This window comes from Vespula pensylvanica, chromosome 16, assembly GCF_014466175.1.
Source record: "Vespula pensylvanica isolate Volc-1 chromosome 16, ASM1446617v1, whole genome shotgun sequence".
Lineage (NCBI taxonomy): Eukaryota > Metazoa > Arthropoda > Insecta > Hymenoptera > Vespidae > Vespula > Vespula pensylvanica.
Genome location: NC_057700.1, coordinates 3,227,516 through 3,247,856, shown reverse-complemented (window position 1 = coordinate 3,247,856; position 20,341 = coordinate 3,227,516). Strand labels below are relative to the sequence as shown.

The 20,341-nt window shown below is 29.0% G+C and overlaps 2 protein-coding genes across 11 annotated transcripts; one reads left to right on the top strand and one right to left on the bottom strand.

The window, feature by feature from the left end:
- Positions 1-894: 894 nt before the first annotated feature.
- Positions 895-20,023, bottom strand: LOC122634907. Its single transcript, XM_043824416.1, has 4 exons — positions 19,777-20,023; positions 19,574-19,669; positions 19,342-19,466; positions 895-975 (listed from the first exon to the last, which is right to left on the bottom strand). The coding sequence occupies exons 1-4, from the start codon at positions 19,847-19,849 to the stop codon at positions 910-912; spliced, it is 360 nt and encodes a 119-aa protein (XP_043680351.1). The 5' UTR covers positions 19,850-20,023; the 3' UTR covers positions 895-909.
- Positions 7,490-18,323, top strand: LOC122634899 (protein polybromo-1). Of its 10 annotated transcripts, XM_043824388.1 has the most exons (28): positions 7,490-7,561; positions 7,654-8,064; positions 8,308-8,422; positions 8,601-8,846; positions 8,987-9,115; positions 9,195-9,374; positions 9,455-9,899; positions 9,991-10,103; positions 10,208-10,306; positions 10,392-10,475; positions 10,649-10,801; positions 10,865-11,032; positions 11,138-11,301; positions 11,433-11,727; positions 12,780-12,985; positions 13,053-13,392; positions 13,484-14,068; positions 14,158-14,315; positions 14,399-14,571; positions 14,688-14,860; positions 15,007-15,078; positions 15,815-15,997; positions 16,228-16,350; positions 16,607-16,850; positions 16,927-17,077; positions 17,154-17,203; positions 17,274-17,391; positions 17,546-18,323. In XM_043824388.1, exons 3-28 carry the CDS (start codon positions 8,318-8,320, stop codon positions 17,760-17,762), a joined length of 4,974 nt encoding a protein of 1,657 aa, XP_043680323.1. In that variant the 5' UTR covers positions 7,490-7,561; positions 7,654-8,064; positions 8,308-8,317; the 3' UTR covers positions 17,763-18,323. The 10 variants fall into 10 exon arrangements, with proteins under 10 accessions (XP_043680323.1, XP_043680322.1, XP_043680325.1 ...); XM_043824387.1 differs by having other exon boundaries at positions 7,505-7,809; XM_043824390.1 differs by having other exon boundaries at positions 7,505-8,064; positions 10,649-10,798.
- Positions 20,024-20,341: the final 318 nt, after the last annotated feature.

Here is a 20,341-nt window from a genome sequence, read left to right as displayed (position 1 = left end):
AAGGTGTATCTAACATTCACCGTTCTATACGATTGATTCATAACACCTCTATATAATCGAAATTTTGATCATGTCGAAAAAAATGATATAAATGTGAAAGCTATTATCACTTATATTCTATTATGATTGTATATCATATTCTTTAGGTATAGTTTATACTTGAAATTATAAGTTTATGATTTTAGTTTAATATGGTATTTAGTTAATAATTAATAATTACACTATACTAAATATAATGTGTTATATTTGGAAAATGTTTAAAAACCTCCTATACAAAGCGACAAATTAAATTTGTATTGATATGAAAATAACTTACAAAATACAGAAACGTAAATCACTTGAATGTTAAGTATGTGACGTTACGGAGAATTAAAATCTATCATGAAAAAGAAAAAAAAAAAAAAAAAAAGAGAAATTTTATTTTACAATTTCCAATAAGCATTATCAACGATTCAAACAAATAAATAGATTAGGCTTCATTGCTCGTGATTTCGTGAAACGAAATTCATCGTTAATAGCTTTTGAACACAAAAAGATTAGACAGAATAAAAAGTAAATTCAAGTAATCAATTCATCGATAAACGATCAAAGTCATAATAGATTAAGTAAACGTTTACAAGAGATTTGTGTTTGATCTAAACAAACGTCATTTTGGGTCAACGAGCGACGTCGTTACTCGAAGATAGGACAAGTTGGAAATTCGTCTGATCCCGTTGGTCTGTCTCTATGTTAGATCCCGTTGAAGCCGCGCGAGAGACGTGGCCTTCAACGACAACCCTTAATTGACTCTGTGTCCGATGCTTGTAACCTCCCTTGTTAGACGTCCGAAGGAGCGGTTACGTTTGCGGCTCTCCGATCCTTTGGACCGATCTAGATTGAACCGAGTTACCTTTCTCAGAGAATCTTGTGTTAGACATTGTTGTCTCGAAATGTCCCGTGAGCTAAATTAATATTGTTCCCAATATCCAAATATACCTGAAAGGATTTATTATTTTTATCAGAATACAACGCTTCTCTTTTTTCTTTTCTTTCTTTCCTTTTTTTTTTTTTCTTCTGGTCTCTCTTTCTTTTTCTTTTTCTTTTTTTTTTCTTTTTTTAATTTCATTTATTTTTCCTTGTTCATCTGTTTTTTTTTGCTTTCTTATACATTTCGTAAAAATAAGAAAAATGAAAAAAAAATATATATATATATATATATTATAATATACGTATAATCAAACGTAAGAATCTTTAAAACTCATATTTCCATTCAAGACGTTTGTTTAAAAAAGTTTGTAACATGAATATAAACGAAGTTTACATTAATAGTCTTTGTTCTTTTCTCTTTCTTCTTTTGTAAATATTTCTTAATAAATTTTAAATAAAATAATGTAAGGAATAAAATAAAAGTACGATTTATCATAAATAAAAGTTTCGCCAAGAACTTCTCATCTTCTTTGCAATTCATTATTTATTATTTTTATGTTAATAATAAAATAGAATATATTGTACGCATTCAAAATTCTATTTCTCTTTAATTCGAAAATGGCGCTCTATATATCTAAATATTCGAAACATTTGCTAGGATCGAAAAAATTCCTCGACATTCTCGAAATTGGTGTTCTTCGAGATAGAAAAGACAACCACTTCACTTCCATAGTACTATTCAGAAACAAGTTTTGCCATCTCGAAACGTCGAGAAATTTTAATACTCCACGCACAACATGTCCCTATAGAATCGACAAGTTTTCTCGGTGGACGTACCATCCTGAGTATCTGGCAATTATACAGTAGAATAAATAAGCTCAGTTTCCAAGAAAAAACGTGACGAGAATTTTTTCGACGCGGTCATTCGTACCCATGAACTATCGATCGAAACATAGTCAAACAAAAATTCAACAAAATTTTATTATAATTATTTAACATTTTCAATTTATTATTTTCTAATTGTAATTACTTGTACTGGCTATTTCATTCTTATTTCATTAATACCGATCATTGACGAAGAAAATAAAATTTCGTTTTCCAATAAAAATCATTTTTGTTTGATACAATCTTTATGTTTCATTGATATCTTCAAATTCGAACATCTTTCGATTACGCTTTTTCACTTAAAATTTGAACATTTTTCAAATTTTATTTTTCAATGCAAATTGGAAAATTTTGCAATCTTTTTTTCTCGCTTAAAATTTGAAACTCTTCAAGCTTGCATTTTTCAGCGTAACATTTATTTAATAAATTTTATAAAACGAATATAAATGAAACATATCTATCCATGTTTATTTTTCTTTTAAAATATCCTTTTAATTTGAATAAAAAATAAAATAAAATAAAAGTATACTTTACATAGTGGGAGAAAAGTAAAAGAGCGTTAATTCAAACATTTCTCTCGAAAATATTATTCATCAAAGTTAACAGTTACGATCGATTTCGGATAAAACGATACAAAAATAAACGAACAAATGAATAACAAATATCCTTAGAATTTCGATCAGATCAAAATTCTAATAGAAACTTTACGAACACCGTCGTTAATTTATCCCGCTAATAGCGGTGAATATAATTCGCGCAGAGGAAAAAAGAAAAGAGGAAAGAAAAGAAGAAGAAAAAAAAAAAGAAAAAAAAAATCCCCGGGGTGAAGAGAGAAAGAAAATCCGTTCGTTGGTTTATCGGCTGATACGTGCGTTGAAAAGAAAAAAAAAAAAAAAAAAGAAAGAAAGAAAAAAGGGTAAAGGATAAAGAACAAAAAGAAAACAAAAAAACAAACAAAAAAAATGGAGAAAAGAATAGTATTTGTGAACGTAACCACATATAGGTACAGTGAACCGCGTAAAGCGCAAATGTTGACGCAACGTTCGGCTCGACGTCTCTCTTCTCGTTTTCTGCCGAATTTTCCACGGTTATCGACCCGTAATCGGTGAAAAGCTTTTTTTTTTTAACTTTCTTTTTATTTTTATTTTCTAAAAAAAAAAAAAGATTAAAAAAAAAAAGAAAAAGAGAAAAAGAACTCACTTGTGAAATCATTGCTTATGAAGTCACGAATTGGCCGCCATCGAAATTTTTATATGCAAAAATACGCGTGATAAACATTAAGAATACTCATGAATGAAAAATGAGAGAAGGGAATAGTAAAAGAACGAAATAGAGAGAGAGAGAGAGAGAGAGAGAGAGAGAGAGAGAAGTAAGGAGAGCATGATGAAGAGGAGGAAGAGAAGTGAGGAAGAGGAGCATGAGATTGGAGAGAGTCGCGTTTTTACTTATCCGAGATGAGGTGTCCGTCTTTTGATGAGTCTAAGGAGCCCTTCATTTTAAAAGAAACGTAAGAACAGATGAAAAGAGCTCATCTACCGTTTTTTTGCAAATTCATAATGTTGACAAAATAGAGAGCAGCATCCTCTGTGTATAGGATAGGTGCGGGTGGATAAGGGTAAGGGGAAAGAAGCAAAAAGGGGGTGGTAAAAAACAAAACGTAACTAAAATTAAAAAAAAAAAAAGAAGAAAAAGAACTGGAAAAGAAAAAAAAGAAAGATTTACAAAAAGAAATATGAAACTTGATAGGTCCGAGTAAGTCAAGAATTTTTCATTACACACAACGAAAGGCCCATGAGAAAAAAGAAAAAGAGAGATAAAAAAAAGAAAGAACGCTGTTGTACACCTTCTTCGACTAATTGTAAAAAATAAGAAAACATGAAAAAGAAAGAAATATAGGTGGATAAAAAATGAAAAAGCTGACTGGTTATTTTTTCTTTTTTTTTTTTACTCTACGCTTCCAAAGGAGGATGAATTTGTGTTATTAATTAAAAAAAAAAAGAAAAGAAGAAGAAAAAAAAAAGAAAAAAGTACGTACATAGACACGCACGTGCTTATTTCTCTATTATATTAATATAATTGTTTAACAATTACCTAACATATAACTGTATTAAAGATTAAGCTATCTGTACCGGATAATAATGTCCATCAAATATTCACTGGCATTTCACCGCAAAGTTATGTTATTCACGATCGTTCAGATATGCCAGGGTAATTCCAGCAATTTGTGAATTTCTGTCTATTGCCAATGGTCAGAGAGAAACAGAAAGAGAAAGAGAGAGACAGACAGAGTTGCAAATGCTACATTGATGTGAGAAAATAATAAAATCGATAGAACATAACGTCACTTTACAATATCTCACAAATGAAAATAATAATAATAATAATAATAATAATAATAATAATATAGTGATACAAATAATCTCATTCGTCGTTCTTCCTTATTCAATATTTTATATTTTTTATAAAATTCGATACAAAAAGTCAAAATTTCAAAATTAAAAAATAAATGTAAAAGGAATAAATTAAAAAAAAAAAAAAAAATCTTTGAGTTCGTCTCGAATTTCTTACAAACTGTTTGTACTTTTAAAATAAAAGTATCTATATCTATATGTATCCATGTATCATTTCTATATTTATGGAGGTCATAATAAAATTTATGTGTTATTTAAAAATGTGAGATTGATAATAATACTTGAGATACTTCCACCATATTATTTTTCTTGTTAATAAAGCTCTCTATCTCTCACTCTCTTTTCATAACATAATAATAATTATTTATAATGAGTATCATTGTTCTTTCCACAGTAGTAATTACTAACAGATAATAAAAAATTTTGTTATATTAAATAAAAGTTTAAGAAAATCATTCAAATTTCATTATTCCTTACAACTTTCCATTTAACAAATTTTATAAGACGAAATCTAAAAGTTCTCCTTTAAAATATTTGCATAATCTAATAAAAAATAATTATTCGCAAGAAATGAAGTTATTAATTAATAGTTATTAAGAAGTCATTAAAAACTCTTATTAAAAGCTCACTCAGAAAATTTTTGCGTATTTTAAGAAATAGAAAATTGTTGAAGTTGGTGGTTATTAAAACTCGTTTAAAAAAAAAAAAAAAAAAAAAAGAAGAAGAAGAAAAAAAGAAAAAAAGAAAGAATGAAATGTCCCACTTAAAATAAAAAAAAAAAAAAAAAAGAAGAAGAAACATTATCGACGTTTTATTAAAACGCGCGTTAGAAATGTTCGCATTAAGAAAAGTAAAATATTTATTCATCGATTTTAATTTATCGAATTTATATAATAAGAAAACCGATATATAAATCGTAGCAATGCATCAAGATTAAAAAACAACGTCAAAGATTTGTATTACTGACAAAGAAGAGGCGAAAAGTGCGAAGACAAAGTTCTCGTTGCGCCCCTTGGCGTGTCTGACGACCGTAAGAAATGATAATACACCCCCTTCGGTGCCTGGCTACGATGGCTAGCTACGTGCACTTGCATATATAACGTAGTCGCATCCTATGCACTTCGGATGGTTTGAGAAGGTATACACCGAGAGAGGAATATTTATATCGACCATAGCGTGAGCAAGGAAAATATAATTTCTTTCACAGGAACAAAAATAACCCTTTGAATTTCGAGTGAAACTCTAATCATTCAACCGGACACTTAATTTCATTAAGTATCAAATAGATATGCATCAGCTTTTCAGCTTTATTCGTTGTAATTTTAAAGTAGCTATAATGTAATATATACATATATAGTGAAATACATTATATGTATTATAATAAATTATATATACAATATTATATGCATATATATATATATATAATATATAATATATATTTATGTAGATTAATTATAAACGAAAGATCAATTGAATATCTCCTTTGTTAAATGTAATAGAAAAAAAAAGTTTCATTAAAATTCCTTAAAATTATTTACATTTAAATATATGTAAAGTTTGTTATATTATTATACTATAATACTATAATACCACGTCAACCATATTCTTTAAAATACGATATCTGAGAAAAGATAAAATACGATAGCTGAGAGAGACCGATTTCGATGTAATACGATACGAATTAACCGTGTTATAAGAGAATTGCACAAATAAAAAGAATTCGTATCGGAGGCTTGGTAAATCGGCAAAGGACACGCATCTAGTTTTTGCATCAGCGTAAATGACAGTAACGGGACCGTTATATCGTACGACGTCAAAAAGTCAGCAGAAAAATTGTCGAGAATTTTAATGAGCGACGAAAAAGCGTGCATTGAAAAAGATCGATGTGAAAGACGGACTAAGAAAAATAAAAGACAAAGAGAGAGAGAGAGAGAGAGAGAGAGAGAGAGAGAGAGAGAGAGAGAGAGAGAGAGAGAGAGAGAGAGAGAAAAAGAGAGAAAGAGAAAGAGAAAGGGAGAAAAAGAAATTAGTCATATCTCTGATTATCATGTGAATCCTTTCTTAACAAGGATATTAACAGATTTGCTATAAACGCTTTTCATGAAATTCTCGTAGATATCATGTATCTATAAATACTTACAGAAACAGTGTAGTATCATGCAATTCGAAATTAATAGGATATGAAATAATTCGAGAAGGTAATAATTCTCGATTCGTTTCACCGTTTCCTTTTCCTATACCCATTCTCAAACTCTACATAGAAATCCCTCTGCGTCGTCTACGAACTGATCTTGCTCCAGTTAAATTTCTGCGCATGGATTTCTACGCGTAGCTAGATAAATTCAATTAACCTGCAAGTTTCGTTAACAACCAACGTTAAACTAACGCTATTACCAGTAATTCCAATTTGTCATCAAGAAGCCTACGACAGAGAGAGAGAGAGAGAGAGAGAGAGAGAGAGAGAAACTTCGTCTAAAGAAGAATACGTAATTGAACCCTAATGAACTAGGTCATACAATAGTTTGCTTATTCTCTGCTCTAAGGTACGACAATTTATTTTCTTATCAAATAAATTTTTGTTATTATATTCCTAACATCTTTCGGACTTTTTAATAATCTTCTTTTACAATTTTATTGTCTAACGAAAAAAAAATATTTATAGTTCGTAATTGTTTATGTGTTCTCCTTTAAGAATTATATTAGGATTATATAAAATATATCCTGTGGCTCGGTGAACCGTCCGATTTGAAAATCATTGACTCGTATCACTGCGAACAAATCGACAAGATCATTGACTTCGAATAGAAAATTATTGAATTTTATCGAGCATTTAGATTTGTTATCGATAAAACATTTTATCGACGCGATAATAATATTGAATTATCGAGCATTGAGATTTGTTGTCGATAAAACATTTTACATTATCGACGCGATGGTAATGTTGAATTACCTACGGACAATGGCGCTGCGGTAAAATTCTAATCACCTGTTGGTATTGCAGAATGTATCATTGGGAAAGTGATGAAATGGTTAAATGGAAAAGTTAAAGATAGAAATGTATTTTTAATTAACTTGAATCGTTTAATTCTGTCGATAATATAAAATTCGTAAAATTTGTAATTTACGCGACTTTAACGTAGATCGAATGGAAATATTATTCTTTGCTAATATTAATTATCAAAGAAAAAAAGAAGCATAAAAACGCGCACTTGAAATTAATTATATACCTTTATCATCACTGAAACGAAATAACTGAGATAGTAAGCTATAATCGTTGTAGGGTGCGCGTTGTTCTAAACAGACGATTGCTGTGATTACGGCATGGCGTCGTCCAAGTCGTGTGTCATCGTTGATTACAGGTGAAAAACGTATTACAGGCGTAAACTAAAATACGAAGATTTTTACATGCAGATTATTAATGAACAAGCTCTCGTAATAATTTTAAATACAGGTGAGAGTCGAAAAGTACGAGAAATGTTATGCCACATGGAGATCAAGGGGAAATTTTGACCGTACGATTAGCGACAACGCAGATTGGTTTACGCTATGGCGGCAAATTCTAGTTGAAAAGTGTACGCTTGCAAATGCCAAAAATGTTTCAACGTTGGTACGTCGATGATTAAGAAGTGCAAACGAAAATATTCTTTTGATTGTTTCATTCGTGAAATTCTTCTATCGTAAGAGATATCGTTTGAAAATTGAAATTTTCTGGAGTCATGCATTTTAAAGCACAGTGGCGACTTATCATGGCGGCGAAATTTTCTTAGCTGTGGCCGCCGTGCTATGCGTACGATTACCATCGTACATAATATCAACTCGTTAGAATCTCTACTCGTTGGAGTGTATTTTATGTAAAAACGTGGTGTGTATATGATATTCAACATGCAAATATTCATCTTTTTGTGTTCATCAACTGTATACACGCGTGCTCGTACTATTGTTATATTAGTTTAGGTTGAGATTGTTAAGTTCAAGAACCTCTTCTGTGTATATTCTTATTATAGTCAAAGAATTTATTTTTATGATCTTGTATTTGAAACTATACAAGCTTATGCTATCTGTACTTCTGTAAATATGGTGATAATTGCCATTGATGTGTTTTAAGATCTGGCAAGATGAATAAGCGTCGTAGAACTTCATCTGTTGCAAGTCGTGGCACAGAAGATGATGGAGAAGATTTACCGCCTGAACCAACAAAAAGGCGAAAAAAATTAGATCCTGTAAGCTTTCTATAAATATGTATTTACTTTCCCTTATATTTTATTTACTAATCAAATTGTTATGAATTTAAATATAAACTTTTTGCTTTTTGTCATGCTAAAATAAAATCTTTCATCAATTGTCACGTTTGAACATTTCAAAGATACATACTAATCCACACGTAATTTTTTTATACAGAGTGATTTGTGCCAACAATTGTATGACGTTCTTCGTAATCAAAAGAAAGAAGATGGAACGTTATTATGTGATGCATTTATACGTGTGCCTAAACGTAGACAAGAACCAGGTTATTATGAAGTAGTATCAAATCCAATAGATCTCCTGAAAGTTCAACAAAAATTAAAAACTGACGAATATCGTGATATGGACGATTTGGCTGCAGATATTCAACTCATGGTCAACAATGCCAAAGCTTTTTATATGGTATTATTAACGAAGAAAAAGAGTTACTGTTTTTTTTATCATATTTTTCATTGATTTATTTTATGTATATTGTTATATAAGATATTGATTTCTCAAATAATATTAAAACTATGTATTTCAAACTAATCTTTTTTTATTAGCGTACATCTCCAGAGTACAAAGATGCCACTGAACTCTGGGAACTATGTATAAACACCAAAAATCGTATTATGGAAGAATATGAGGATCCAGAGCCTAAAGGGAAACTAATTTTAAAAGTTGGAAGATTGGTAAGATGCCATTTTTTAAGGAAATATAATAAAACATATACAGCAAGTAAGTGAAGTAAATCAATATTTTCCTTGCTAGGCACGTAAAGCTACCTTAAAGCAAGACGACGCAGAAGATACTTCTGAAAGTTCTACAAATCCTGATGAAGAAACTATGCAACAATTTGAAGATTTATTTGCAGCAGTTATGACAGCTACAGATCCTACCGACAATAACAGGCCATTACATACAATGTTCCAATTAAAACCGTCTAAAAAGGTTTATTTCATGATCACATTACTTACCTTACGATTGATATAATTTATACACACTGTTTAGAATGTTAAAAAATATTTTAGTTGTATCCAGAATATTACGATGTAATCGAAACACCAGTGGATTTAAAAACTGTTGCAAGAAAAATTCAAGAAGGTGCATATAGTGCAATTGGAGATATGGAAAAGGATTTAATGCTAATGTGCAGAAATGCGTGTCACTTTAATGAGCCTGGTTCGCAAATTTATAAGGATGCTAAGCTTTTAAAGAAAATTATTACAACAGCTGCAAAAAGACAAGATTCTGGATTAGGAAATAACAGTATAAAAATTGCAAGCACGGCACCTTCAACGCGAAGTAAAAGAGGAAGTCGTACGATGGCACAGTCATTGATAGCACAAACAGCATTATTGCCAGATGAAGATGAAGAAAGTGATGATGAAGAAGAGGAATCTGCAGAAACAGAAGAAGCAGATAATCCACAATGGCAACTATTTCAAACTATTAGAACAGCTCCTAATAATCAAGGTATTTTATTAAATGATCATATAAATAGTAAAAAAAAATGTAATAAAATTATATATTACATATTAACATTAATGATAATAAATCCTTGTAGGTGTTCGAATGAGTGAATATTTTTGGAAATTACCATCGAAACGATTATATCCTGATTATTATAAGATGATTAAAAATCCTATATCTCTACTACAAATTCGTACAAAAATAAAGGTATATATGAGAAATTATTATGAATTCTACAATATAATGATCACTTTTCTTTGTGCATATTATGCATATATATATATATATATAAAAAAAAATAACATTTACAGAAAGGCGAATATGGTACTGTAAGTGAAGTTGCTGGTGATATGAACATTATGTTTGAAAATGCTAAGAAATATAATATTCATACTTCTAGATTATACAAGGTAATCCCCATATTTATATTTTTTTAATCAATATTAACATTCTATGACTAGACATTATATATACATATATTTTTTTATTCTGCAGTGTGCTGTAAAATTACAAAAAATAATGCAAGAAAAAGTACAAGAATTATTAGAGTTTGATCAGGTAAATGAAAGATATTATAAGGTAAGTAAACCTTATTACATTCCTGTCCCCATACTTTCAAAATCAATTACGATTATACGTATCTCATTATTATTATATGAAAATGTTAATATTCGTTTTATACAAGTAATAATCTATGCATCTGTTCTTATCTTCTTTATTAAATTTTTATTTTATATTCGCTATATTTGTAGGATTCGGATTCAGATAGCGAATCTGAAAACAGTTCGCAACAGCCAAAGCTTATTAAACGAGCATCTAATCTTTTAACTCGGGGAAAATATAAAGATAATATACCATTGAAAAAGCGTTTATATGCTTTAGTTAAATGTGTCATAGAATACGTTGTAAGTAATTCCAAATTGGGCTAGATATATCGGTAGCAGTAAATAAAATGATTAATATTTCAGTGTGAAGATGGTCGACAACCAATGTTAATGTTTATGGAAAAACCTTCGAAAAAATTATATCCAGATTATTATCAAGTAATAGCAGAGCCTATAGATATGTTAGCCATTGAGGCAAATATAAAAGCAGAAAAGTATCAAAATGAAAATGAATTGATTCAAGATTTTAAGGTATCATTTAAAAATAAATTAATATAGATGAATTATAATTCCTCGATTGCGAATACGCGTATCTATCATATCATCATTGCGATAAATAATAATCAACATTTTTAGTTAATGTTTAATAATTGCCGTCAGTATAATGAAGAAGGTTCTTTAATATACGAGGATGCAAATACATTAGAAAAAGTTTTAATGGATAAGGTAAAAGAGTTAGGTCCTTTACCTGAACCAATTAAACCTAAATCAACAGCTTCTACGCCTACTAGGAACGTCGGGTATGTGAAGATTTTAATATATATTTGGATTATAATATATATAATAAATGCAATGATAATGTTAAACAGACTTTAATTATATATTGCCTTCTGTAATATCTTATTTACAATTTCTAAAAAACTAAATATAGGAGACCAAAGAAGGTAGTACCGTTACATTTACAAAAATTACGAACTATGTATGACACTATAAAAGATTACCATGATGCGAAAGGAAGACAATTGTCTCTTATTTTTATGAAACTGCCAAATAAAAATGAATACCCAGATTATTATGAAGTTATTAAACAACCAATGAACATGGAAAAAATAGCATCAACTTTAAAAAATAATGGATATGACAATCTGGATGAATTGGTGTCAGATTTTATATTAATGTTTGATAATGCTTGCAAATACAATGAACCTGATTCTCAAATATATAAGGTTTGTATTTTTGCAGATTATAGAAATTACGTAATTGCTGATGTAAGTAACTAAAGGAAATTCCTAATTGCATCATCATTTGTCAATCATTGCACTTGTTAAAAAAATACTTCTAATATTCTATTTATTTCTCTTCTAACAAAAGCAAGAATCTTTTATAAAATATACAAAGTTTAATGTGATTTTATTAACCTAATCACATTATAATTAAAATTGTATGTTTATGACTATAAATACTTCAGGAAGAACTATTTTTATTATCCAAAAAAAAAAAAAATATTCACACATTAAATAACTATATTTTCCTCCTTTTTTCTTTTTTAAATAAATTTTTTTTTAAACTATTTCTACTCCAACTAAAACTGGATTAATTTTTATTAAAATAAAAACTGACAAATTAAAAATTGAACGATTAAAAATCATTGTAATGTTTATTGTTCATAATTATATAAAGTACGAAACGATAAACGCCAATACTTGGATTGAAATTTCGCGCTAAAACATGGAAAGCTTAGGCTGTTTACGGATAAAGGGTTTGAGGTTACGTACAATCCGCATCCTTCGTGCCATCGTCGGTTTAATAATCGTATAAATTAATAGAAATTGCGATCATCGATTTAAAAAATTATGGAAAAATGAAATCAATTCTGTTTTTACGTATATCAAATCTTACATATACAAAATGTTATTCATAGTTCGAGTGTTAACGTGAAAGTTTTCTAAATTAATTAATACTCCATTGTGGTCTAGTTGTCTGATCTGTACTGAATACTTAAAGACTTTCAAAAATGAACAATCAAGGTTATATCCAACAATTGAATAATGTTAATAATCATAAACCTTTAAAAGTTCGACCGTGTTTTATTCGACTATTAAGAGACAAAGATGTAGATCAACGTACAAGAAAAAAATACAAAAAAAATGAAGCAGAAGTAAATATCTAGAATTATCAGAAACTTTTATAGATTTCATGAAAAACAAATTATCAAAGATTAAGAGTATCCTTGTTTTCGAAATGTTAGAAAAGCAATTAAGGTGAAATAAAATTTCAGGATGCTTTAATTCTTCAACGACTAGTATTACAAACTAAATTACAATTGAGCGAAGATGAAGAAAGTGTACCAGACGTATCGGCGGCAATTCAAGAAATATTAGCTACAATATTTACGGCTCTTTATAATCATCAAGATGAAGAAGGAAGGTGTTATTCGGATTCTATGGCCGAACTTCCAGAACATGATATTATAGAGGGAAAGAAGTATGTCATATATTTATTAATGTGATTTATTTTAGAATTATTAATAAATATTTATCTTGTATTACAGAATACGTGGTTTATCATTGGATTTAATTAAAAGAAGATTAGATAGAGGCGTTTATAAAAGATTAGATCGATTTCAAGAAGATGTATTCATATGTTTAGAGCGAGCACGAAGACTCTCACGTACAGATTCTCAACCTTTTGAGGATAGCGTGGAATTGCAAGCATTTTTTCTACGCACACGTGATGAAATAACACGTGGAGGAGATTTGTTACATTCCCCTGCATTAAACTATACACTTCTTGATCTTTCTGCGCAAGTAGCAGAATTGAAACGTGTGAAACACCAACAAGAATTAACTATGCCTAATGAAGATGAAAGTTGTGACGGGAATGAAACTAAAGTCTGTAATGTTATTCTATATTAATTGAAAATTAATAATAATAAATAACAATAATAAATATAAAAATATATCACATTAAATGTTATTTTAGGATTCTGAAACAAATACCAATACAGAGGGTAATCATAATGATGGTGGAGGATCTATGAGTTTCAATCAAGAAGTATACAGAGCTGGTGATTTTGCTTATATAGAACCAACTGAAAGAGGCATGGAATATAGCGTGGTATTAATAGAACGTCTTTGGACCAATACAGAAGGACAACAAATGTTGTATGGAAATTTATTCTACAGGCCAAGTGAAACTTACCATGTTGCATCTAGAAAATTTCTTGATAAAGAATTATTTAAAAGCGATGCTCATGTTGCAGTACCATTAATTAAAGTTGCAGGCAGATGTTGCGTTTTAAGTGTAAAAGATTATTTTAGAATGCAGCCAGAAGGATTTTTGGAAAAGGACGTATACGTATGCGAATCTAGATATTCTACAAAAGCAAGAGCTTTTAAAAAAATTAAAGTATGGAATTTTGATCCAGATCATTTAAAGTTAATTCCGCGAGAAAAACCTTTAGAACCGAAACGTGTTATTTCCGTGTATAAAGAAAGATTAGAAAAACATAAAGAAGAAATTGCTGAATTAGAAGAGGGAGAGAAATTAACAGAAAAAGAAAGGCCTGTATGTAATCAATTAATTGAAACTTGAATTTTGATATTTATATAATTTTATTGCATAAACCTTTTTTCTTTTTTTCTTGTATATTTCAGAATGTGATATTATACAATTCAGATGATACTGAAAATACATACTATGAACAATATAATACGTGTGCCGGATCTGTGAAAACTGGAGATTTTGTTTATGTAGCAACAGATGGTGGCAGACAACAAATAGCTCAAATTGATGCAATTTGGGCAACGAAAGAGTGTGTACAAATATTTATAAAATTCATCAATAGTTTGGAAAGAAAATAAATATCTTAATACGCAAATGTTTAATATTTTGCAGTGGAAAATGTTATTTTAAAGGTCCTTGGTTATTAATGCCAGGAGAAGTTCCACATGCGCCTACTAAATTATTTTATAAGCAAGAATTATTCCTATCTACAGTCGATGGTACCCACCCTATTGTTGCAATTGTTGGAAAATGTGCCGTCCTCGATTATGGAGAATATATATGCAGTATGTATATAAAATAATATATAGTATTATATAACATTAATAAGACCTTTAATTAAAGCAACATACAAACGCAGTAATATGTTTAATGAAATTAATAAACTAATAATAATTTATAGGTCGACCAACAGAAATTCCAGAAGATGATATATATATTTGTGAATCTCTTTATGATGAAAGTAAAAATTTAATGAAAAAATTAAATCAAGAAGGATTAAAAAAATTTAATCATAGTGCTACCGTTACAGAAGATGAAATTTATTTCTTCCGGAGACCAATTAATCCTGCTAAAGTAAGTGTACTTCGATATAGGATATATTAACTTAAATATTAATGACACCTTTCAATCAGATAGATCAAAAATAACAAAGTACAGCTTCCTTCTTATACGCAACTAACTATAAAATTATTGCTTGGCATGTAATGCGTGTGTTGTAGGTTCCGGGTGACGTGGCTCAGACGCAAAATCAAGTCAAGTCCGTCACGCCCAGTTCAGCTCAGTTTGAAATGGTAATTACTAATTTACAAAATTGTACTATCTATCCTGAGGGAAGCAACATAAAACTTGCATGTATTTAATTCCACACAGATTGATGCAGCAGATTAATCAATATAATTCTATTATTAATAATTTACAAAACAATTAAAAGAAAAAATTATTATTTTTAATATACTTGGTGTATCAATCTGTTTATATGCATGCTGTTATTTTATGCCGGCATATTTATTTTCTTTTATTATTATGTGCAGTTATGTTTTTACACATAGCACTTATAGGGTGAGCAATAATTTAGATACAAGGAAGAAATTCAGAGCACCTGTTGGGTTTATATTATTAAATATGTAATAGATGTACAACACCACCAAAAAGTTCTTGCTTCCATGTCGCTCTAACCTGATTCACACACATGTAGGAATGAAAAAAATTGCTTTAAATGGAGTGCATAAGATACTAATCTTTATACTGCAAATGAAATTAAACTTAAATTGAAATGTTATATCTTTAATACATATATAGCCTCTTGGGGCTTGAGCTGTTTTACTGGGGGGGAAAAAAAAAGAAAAATAAGAAAATTTAATATTCAGTATATAATGCATATTTTAATACAAAAGGATAACAATTGCAAAGCCTATGTTAAAATGTATTCCATTGTTTGTAATATTGTGTAAGATTATATTCGAAACTTAACAAATAACATAACATTCGGTAACGGATAATGAAGGTAACAAAACATAAATGGTATAGGAAGCATCGCCATTGTTACCGAAGCTGGAACCTGATGTACTAGGCATGGGAGTAGGATTAGGAGTGGGAGTAGGAGTAGGAGTTGGGGAGGACAGCATGGATGCTGGTGGTCCACCGTCCGTTGGATCTACTGAAGCTCAACCGGTGCTCTCCAATACTCAAACACCTGTGTCGTCTAAAAAGGTAGGCCTTACAGTGAAACTATTTGCTTACCAAATTGTCACGTGTTGTATTTTCATTTTTTTCACTTTATTTTTATTTAAAGAAATATGCCAGCATACTTTGTGTTTTTGCACCATTGAATTTTCGTTCTCTAACATTAGATCCAAAATTGGATGTGTTCTTCTTGAAGGTATACAGGCAATATTCGTTCGTATACAGTGACATTACAATTTGTATTTTCTTCTGTTTAGAAAACGGCGGGTAAGAAATTAGTTACGGGCTATATTTTATATTCGAGTAAAATGCGAACGCAGATTACGCAAAACAATCCCGAATCATCCTTTGGAGAGATTAGCAGAATTGTTGGCAATGAGGTATTTACTTCTTTATTCACAATTATTTTCTATTTTATTATAAAAAAATATTTGAAGGGAAAAAAGTACGCATTATAATAATTAATCTAAATGGACGTGTTATATATACACATACGCGTAAATATATGTATATTTAAGAATGTTGAAACGAGATCTCTCGCGTACTTAATCCTCCTTTCAAACTCGTTTTTTTACGATGTACGTAAACAAACAAAAATATTGTAAATAGTAAATAATGATTTATAATGGATTTCAGTGGAGAAAATTACCAGCAGGAGAGAAACAAGCTTGGGAAGAAAGAGCTATTAAAATGAACGAAGATGGAGGACAGTTAAAAGGAACATCTATTTCAGTTGGAACAAATGCTTTACAAGATGTAGTGTATGAATGTTGTTGGGACAATTGTGATTGGCAATTTGAAGATATGACTGATTGTATTGATCATTGTATTGCTGAACAAAATGGACATGTACAATCATCTTTTACAAATGCTGCTCCTGGTAAGATATGAAATGGTTAAAAAATTATACCAAATAATATTATAATGTATAATATACCATTCGTTGTATTCGATAGATGTTGATTTTCAATGTCAATGGCGTGGTTGTGGTCGTACTAAAAAATCTGTACCACCATTTCCGAGTGTACAGAGACTTGCAAGACATGTTAAAGAGGTGCATATTCTTAAAGCAAATGGACGTATCATCCCACCGTCTGAAAGGAGCAAGTACGAACCCTACTATTTTATAAAATATATTCAATTTATATATTTGAAGAATTTTGATTAATACGCATCTTTTCAGAAACTACATGGCTTCGAAAGGCCCTACGATACTCCCACCAATGGAAACAGGTAAAGTATTTAATAAACGTTAAATAACTAGAATGCTAGAAAATATTATTTTATAATTGATATGCGTTAGAAACATCAGCTGCAGCAACACAAACCAGTAATATACCAGCTATTAAACAGCCTGAACCAATATTTGTTGCTGTGCCTCCAAGACCGAGTAGAGTATTACATTCGGATGCATATTTACGGTAAGATTGTACGTTATATAATATACAATCGTTATAATGAGAATGGTTACTTTACATCAATTTACATTACTAACATAAAAATAATTCTTAAAGAGATCAAACTTAAATAAGTACTAAACTTAAATAAATATATAGTATCGCGATTGATCCGTAGGTATATCGAAGGATTAAATGTAGAAAACCGGTACATATCAAATTGGGATAAACAAATGAATGCTACTCCTGAAAATACCCAAATTCCTGATATAACAAAATTACCTGCTGAATGGTTGGGCAATGGTGTGGGCAACCATGGAAATGTGGTGAATGCCTTATGGACACTCAGAAATATGATGATGCGGGATGTGTTAGCTATCAATAAAACTTTATAGTTTATAAATCGTTAAGATCTGTAATTTTTAACAATTCGATGCTACCTTAACTACAGTTCATAGGTCCGTCGATGCTACCTTAACTACAGTTTATAGGTCCGTCGATGCTAGATGAAAGACTGACAAGCGCGGATGGTTTCAATAATACTATATTTATGTATTATGATTTCCTGATTAATTTTTTCTGTACTATTTAAGAATATTTAATTTTTCTTTTGAAAACTTTAATAATATGTCTCATTGCCATAACTATAAAATGAAATTTTACATTTATACAAATATTTTTAATCTATTAGGCATTACCATACAAATTTTTATATTAGGTAATGCTTGGATTAGCCAAATGTACTTTTTTACACAGAGATAATAAGATTTAAAAAATATTTCTCTGTGCACTATTTAAAACAAACAAGGGGCATAGACTATAGAAAACTTCCTACAAAAAAAAAAAAAAAAAAAATATTTTATGTAAATATTTTGCTAAGTTTTATTTTTTACTTCTCATGAATAAGATCTTGTATTTTCTGTATTACATGCTATAAAACTACAACTTGAGAAGTACTCTTGCATTGTTCATTTCATACAAAATCCTAACATTGCAAAACTTCTTTTTTATTTAATTTTTATTTAAACTATATTAAATAAAAAAAGTATAAAAATGGGGGGTTTAGTATAGTTTTCTATAAAAGAATATTTATTATTGGATCTGTTGTTAATTTGATTTAATATTCTATTTTGTTTTAATATATTTTCAGAAAATTAAATACAGAATTTAATGAGCTTCTGAAATGATATGTACAGTAATTTCAAATATTAAAAAATATTTGTATCTTTGGCAAATACGTTTATTTAACATTAATAAAAAACTTTTCTGTACTTTTTTAGGAAAACTGTTATTGTCATATATATAAACATATATGACTATATCGTATCATATATATATATATATATGTCTCTGTGTATATATATATATATATATATATCAAAAATGTAAATGTGACGAATATATATAAGACTCTTTAAATAAATGAATAAGATAATTATGTACATTCATTTTTACTGATAGTACACAAAATTAGGCGTTAATAAAATTCAAGTGCAACGTATTTTTATAAATAATAAATCATTCGTGATAAATTCCATATATAAATATGTGCCATTCAATTTCGAACTTTTTTCGATACTTTGTTACTCAAATTTATAATTACAAATTTTCCTACTCTACGTACTTAGAGTATTCAATAAGCATATTTCGAGATTCTATGAAATAAAAATTTATCTATAAATTAAATACTAAATTTCCCCTATTATATATTTAATTAATAAATTAAAAAATCTAATGTATATCATTTCACCTAGCATTGACAACCATAACACCATGAAAAATATAGCTTGTAGTTGTGTATTTAGAAAAAAAATAAGTACTATTATTTACTTATCAAGTAAAATTTACATTGATATGAATTTTGTAAGTTAATGTTGAACTGAGATTGTTATTTTTTCTTGTACTTTGGATATACATTTATATCTTTGAATGAAAGGAGGATATAAAAGTATTTTGTGCTCAAAAATCGCTCACCCTTCCACCAATTTGCCAATCACCCCATTTGGTTGGTTCCTTTTCGTTATCTGTGATTAATTCTCCAGTTTGAGGATCAGTTTCCACCAAAACCAAATCGACGAAACGTTCACGTGGTGGTACACCTATTTTTATAAATAGGATATAAAAATTTATGATAAATTAATACAATATATATATTTAGTACATATTTATGTTTTAATTCATTTAAATTCTATATATTTCTACATACGTGGCATCGGTTGTAATTTAAGTTTCTCATGAAATTGCTTCATACGTTCCGATTCTTCTTTCTTTACTTCTGAACTTTCTGTTGCTCTCATACTGCCTACGGATATTACATATATTTTTAATGTAGATATCATCTGTTATCATCAATCAAAACATAGTGCATAAAATTACTAATATATTGCTGAAGCTATTTATTATTTATACCTGTCATTATAGTATTAATCCTCTTCATTAATGAAGTTTGTAATTGCAAATGTATATTTGTACGAGTCAACATATTTACGATATTCGATGGCCAAAAATTAGAGCAAAATTTTTAAATAATATTAATTTATGATGTTATTAATTAGAATTCTATGTTGATTAGTTACGAAACAAAATATAAACGATAGATAAATTTTCGCAAAAATAATGCACAGGGAAAATAATTATGACAAAAGAGCATCTATTCAAAAGCTTATAAATATTCAATTTGAAATATTTTTTCAATTCGTATATCTACGTACGAGTTCGCTAAGGAGTACATTTGTCAAATAATTTTTATTATACACACATATATATATATACTCAGTATTTTTCAATATTTACATATTTACTTAAAAGCTCATCAAGGACTTCATCGGTATTTCTATATAAAAAAAATTATCCATAAATCATAAATAAAGTCAATAATGAATTTCTTTATAGACATAATGAAAATATTTCTTCTATTCTACATTGATCAATGAAATGTTTACATAACAAAATTGTAATATATCTTTTATATTTC